The 5,113-nt window shown below is 49.3% G+C and overlaps 1 protein-coding gene across 1 annotated transcript in view; it reads right to left on the bottom strand.

Annotated features, from left to right (window-relative positions):
- TP53RK (TP53 regulating kinase) overlaps nt 1-351 on the bottom strand; it is a 1,495-nt gene extending 1,144 nt beyond the window's left edge. Inside the window, exon 1 of the mRNA XM_026862330.1 lies at nt 112-351. Within this exon, the coding sequence (XP_026718131.1) occupies nt 112-351 (240 nt within the window). The remainder of the gene's footprint in view (nt 1-111) is intronic.
- Nucleotides 352-5,113: the final 4,762 nt, after the last annotated feature.

The raw sequence follows: 5,113 nt of genomic DNA, 5'->3' as shown, positions 1-5,113 counted from the left end.
CCCGCCGTACCGCTGCCCTCGCTGTAGCGCGCCCCGCCCGCCTTACCCCGCCGCTGCCTCTTCCAAAACCCGCTTCGTGCTTCCCCCCGCAGTCCTGCTGCCTCTGCCTACCTCTGCCACGGGGGGGACGCTGAGTAGCTTTAGGATGGTGGGACTTGGGCCTGAGCCTTCCCCGGCCGGGACGCTTTCTCGCGTTTCTCCAGTGCAAGAGACCCGCAGCTGCCCCTGGGCCTGCGGGATGTGCATCTTCCCAAGGCGGCAAGCGAGGCCTTGTGCTCCCGCTGCCACCTCCGAGCCGCCGGCCAAGGGCGTCAGCCCCTGGACTCCACCTCTGGCTCGTCGTGCTTTCATGTGCCAAAGCCTTCGCTGGAGCCCGTGCACATCCACCGCAGCTGCCCAGTTTGTGGCTGGGGTGGAGAAGGGGTTTTCCCGACAGCGCCAGGGGACTGCCAGCCTGCCACGGCGCGGCGTGACCTCGGGCCCCCACGCTGGGCAGCACCAGGGCTGCTGTGCTGGGTGCTGGCACAGGGCACTCGTGGTGGTTTGGGTAGCTCCCCCTTCCTCGAGCAGCCAAGCCCCACATCTCCACGTTAGTAAAACATGGACAAACCATCTTGGAAGCAGTATTTGGGGTTTTATGGCACACTGAAAACCCACTACTCTAAAGGTGATCTGCACATACTGCAATTTCTGTTCCTCAGAAGACAGAAGAGACTTCAGCCCAGTCCATGTAAATATGTTTTCAATTGTTGCCTTTGGAGGTGCCACAAGTTCATTCTGTCCTTGTTTTCCCATCCACACCATTTGTTTTCTTTTCAGAACATTTATATTTTATTAACACATTCCTTATAGCTTACTTGTCATTGCATGGTGGGATCATGCCTGGCAAATATTTATCTTACTTGAGTAACAACTTTTAAACAACCTTCCCAAGCTTTCAATGATATGGGTAATCCATCCTGCAATTCTGCCCACTTGTGGCATCCTCCTTCAGCTGCTCTCACGGTGCCAGGGCTGCAGGAGCCTGACAGCTTGGCCAGGGAAAGAGATGTGTTCTTGGGCTCTGTGGCTGGAATTTGCAAATATCACAAACAATCAAAAAAACAAAGAGGTTTTCCCTGTGTTGTGGGCTGATGTTATCTAAGCATCTGTGCACAGCCCCCACAGACATACATATATAACCTATGAGCAAGTGCACACAGTTGTCCTCAGTTCCTTTTTCTGGTAAATATGATGGTCTTCTCTCATGCTGGCCAAAAATATTCTCCAGAGCTTTCAAAATACAAAAGAAAATATTTTTGCTTTATTTACCCCATTATTTTATTTATTTAGTTTTCATCTTCTCTGTGATTTCACTTTTCTCTTTGAATGCAATAAACAGTTGACATAGCCCTTGGAAACCATCTAGAGCCATTTACAATATTTATGGTATCACCCAGTATTTTTATTGGAATACTGAATCACCCCAGAGAACTGCACTGAAGCCACAGACTCTGGTAAATTGTTTAATTATGTAACTTTGTTCTCCTGGTGACAAGCATTTATAAACTCTCCTTTTACAAACAATGTAATTGAGTTCAAAATTGCAGCACAGCAAACCAAGCTAATGGAAACCAAGGCAGATCCCATGGGCTCCTCCCCACTGTCCTGCCAATCCCTCGGCATCGGACAGGCTCCAGTGCTGTGGGCAGCCCTCCCCTCACCCCGCAGCTTATTTAAGGATGGAGGCTGTCATCTTCAGAGCTGGACAGACTGGAAAAGGGCTGAATTTGGTCTACATCAGGACTCAGGTGGCTCCTTATGGCCCACTAAGGCATTCGGTGGCTCTGAGGTTGTGTCCTCAACCTGCAAATTGTGGGCATGGGGATCAACCCTCCTGAGTGTGAATTCACAGCTCTGACTCCCATCACAGCTCAGAACTACAGATCTTGGCCAATTCCCCCAGCAAGACAATGCTACAGATAGGGTGGGATATAGGGACCAGCCACCCACCAGAGGGGTATGGGGACACGGGGGAGCACCCTGGGTTGCCACAGGCTGCCACACTGGAGGCATCCTTAAAATGTGCAGGAAACAGGACCCATGGGGTGACCACCAGTACTGACCAGCATTGCCAGTGACCCCCCCCCAGGGTTAGGATAACATAAAAGAAAATGCGTGCAGCCTGGCATCATACGGAGAAAGCTCTCTAGGCTGTAAACTAGCATGCAATAAATGCAGGTGCCTGGTGAGCTGGCTCTGTCTCAGACAGCTGTAACACTGGCGCCCACTCAGGGTTTATAATTTTCATCAATAACTGAATTGTGTTTGGTCAGTTTGGTAGCCTGAATCCCTTCCTCAGGGTCAACTGTAATTGGAGAAAATGTGCTCGAGTGTGTGATGAGCACTGCTGAACACTGTCTTCCTTTTTTCAGGACAGACTGCTTTCTCCTCTTGTATTTATACTTTAATTTGTGATTTTAAAGCCTCTTTCAGCTGCTCCAGTCCAGAGGTAGAGAGTAACATTTTCAGTAATCACAGCCGAGTTGTGTTACCAAACACAGGCTGCCGTTTCAAGCGCCAGGCTCTTCAGGAAGCACATTCCTGCGGCTCAGCCCTGGAGATGTGTTGTTCGGCTGCAGAGCAGGAACGTGCCCTTGCACCCCGCAAGTCCAGCAGCCAAGAACGAGATAAGGATCAGATGGGGAAATGGCATTGCCAAGACACACAGTCTCGAGAGGAGGAGGAAAGCATCGCAGGAGGGAGCAAGGTTAGAAATATGCCGGCAGACATGAAGCGTGAGCCAGTCCTGGTGGATCAAGCCCTTCTAGATCTTCTCATGTGGAGCTTAGGGACAAAGCTACTGACTTCAGCAGGCCCAGAATACCCATTAACTACAAATGGTACAATAAGAAACTTTAAAAACCAGAAAGGAATTTTTTTTCCCCCCAAGATTATCCCTGCTGTATATCATAGCAGGTTTTCTCTCTTTTTTTTTTTCAGAGGACGATAACCCCCAGCCACACGCAGCGCCAGCACAGCGGCTGCATTTCTGTACATACTGATGTCACCTTTCTGGCCGCCTTTTGTAAACATACCATAAAGCTCTGCCTGTATTCCCCAGGACCTCACCTCCTTGCTGTCCGTGCTAATAATGTTTACTGCCCTGCCAGAGAACAAAAAGCCTCCAGAAATCAAAGGGTGGTAGATAAATGAATGGTGAGTGACCATAGACAAAAATATAATTTCTTCCTTCTCACACTGAAATCATTTGAGAAGGAAGAAATTGTTCATGCAAATTGCAGATCACGTAGCCAAGAGCAGGTTTGCCCAGCAGCTGCTTAGGGCTGTAGCTCCCTTCTGGCTCTCTGCCTGGCATGGTGGGGAACCACACATGGGTGACATCTCCTCCAGTTCATAACAAAATGAACACAAAATGTTTAAGCTTGAGCTCCAGAGAGAAGCTGCAGGGGCCAGAGATCACGGGCAAGATCATGCTGCATTCCCAGCATGCCCGTGTTCCCAAAACTTGGAATATGAGCCCAGACACAGAGCTGTAGCGCCTGCTGCCCACCGTGAACTGGCCTGGTCTTGAGGAAGAGAGAAAATTGCAGACATTTCTCCCTTTCAGTGTCATGAGAGTTAGTTGCGATTTCAGAGCTGTTTAAACTACTCTAACATGAATTACAAATCCTATTGAAAAGCCCCTTCCATGAGCACCATTGGTTTCTGTTGGCTGGAGTTAGTGTTTGAAACCATTATTCACTGCATGTATGATCTCTGTGCAGCTGTTGGCTTTTATCAAGTACAAGGTTTTAGAACTGATATTTTTACATACTGTATTTCCATATAAATTAGAGCATATATATGAATGGGCATTTATTTAGTCTAAAGACCACATAGGTGATTTGAAACACTTCTAATATTCACTATGAGTTTGAGAAGAAACAAAAGCAAAACTGCATCAACTGCTGCCTATACTGCAGGTCAAGATATCCAACAGACTAAAGCTGAAAGGATATGCATGATCCAGTATTGCACATTCGAAGCATCCCAAAACTATGAGTTGGAGCGAAGAGTTGGCACCACTGGTCTGCAGAGCAGAGACATGACTTGTATCCCCCTTACTTAGAAGAATAATGATTGTGTTTGTTATAACCGAGGGATTAAATGAAATATTACCTGCAGTCCCATCCCAGCTGGCAATGCAGGTTCAGGGTCATCTGCGTTTACCCTTCAGCAGCAGTCCCTGTTGCAGGGCTCTGGGAAGGCTGTGCAAGCCCACCCCCTTGCCCGTGCCAGCACATCTTCCCTGCGCTGCTCCCCACGCCAGCTGGGTTACAGCAGACTTCGGAACAACGCGTGTGCTTCGTCACAGTGCAACCCGCCCAGCAACTGCGGTGTGCATGTGTTGTGTTAAAGTGTTTTGAAAGCACTTCTAGGCATATTCAGTTTTGTAAACCCCTTGTTTTGTAAACCCCTTGTTTTACAAATTGATCTTCAGGAGTTTAACCTGAGACTCAGACAAAAATCTTGCATCCAAGTGCATGTCCCAGCGTCTTTGATGCCATCAGGAAGGTTTCTGTCCCATCCAAGAGAATGTTAATTGCAAGGGAAGTTGAATACTGAAATGCTTTGCCTGGTGGAGCACCGTGCAGGGAAAAGGAGATAAACTGGAGACACTGATCCTTTCTTTCCCACAGCAGAGAAAGTTAAAGAGTGCAAACTCAGCCATGCTGCTCTTTTTATTTTTTAGCTTTGAAATGGTCACTACTTTCCTAGCAGGTTATCTTTCCTTTCCAGTCGAGCTACTTAAAAATTATAATAAGCTGTCAGTCTCTCGTGGGCTGTCTAGGGGCTTTCTAGTCCCAGGGAGTGAAGCTCTGCATGGAGAGGGTCTGCAGCCAGCGGGGAGAGGAGCTCCCTCTTCTCGGCTCAAGTGAGACAGGCTGGGGACGGAGCTGTCATTCCAGCAGCCAAAGCCGTACCCTGCCCACCCTCGTTTCCAGGCCAGTGAGCACTATGCCCCTGGGGAAACGTCCCCAGCCCCCCCGAGCGGGCAAACCTGGGCTGCGTGGAGCGGCCGGGCGCCCAGCCCCGGCCGGGGGTTACGGTGCGGCGAGGGCGGCGCGTC

The sequence above is a fragment of the Athene cunicularia genome, assembly GCF_003259725.1.
Source record: "Athene cunicularia isolate RWA chromosome 20 unlocalized genomic scaffold, athCun1 chr20_part1, whole genome shotgun sequence".
Taxonomy (NCBI): domain Eukaryota; kingdom Metazoa; phylum Chordata; class Aves; order Strigiformes; family Strigidae; genus Athene; species Athene cunicularia.
This window is presented reverse-complemented; position numbering and strand designations above follow the sequence as displayed.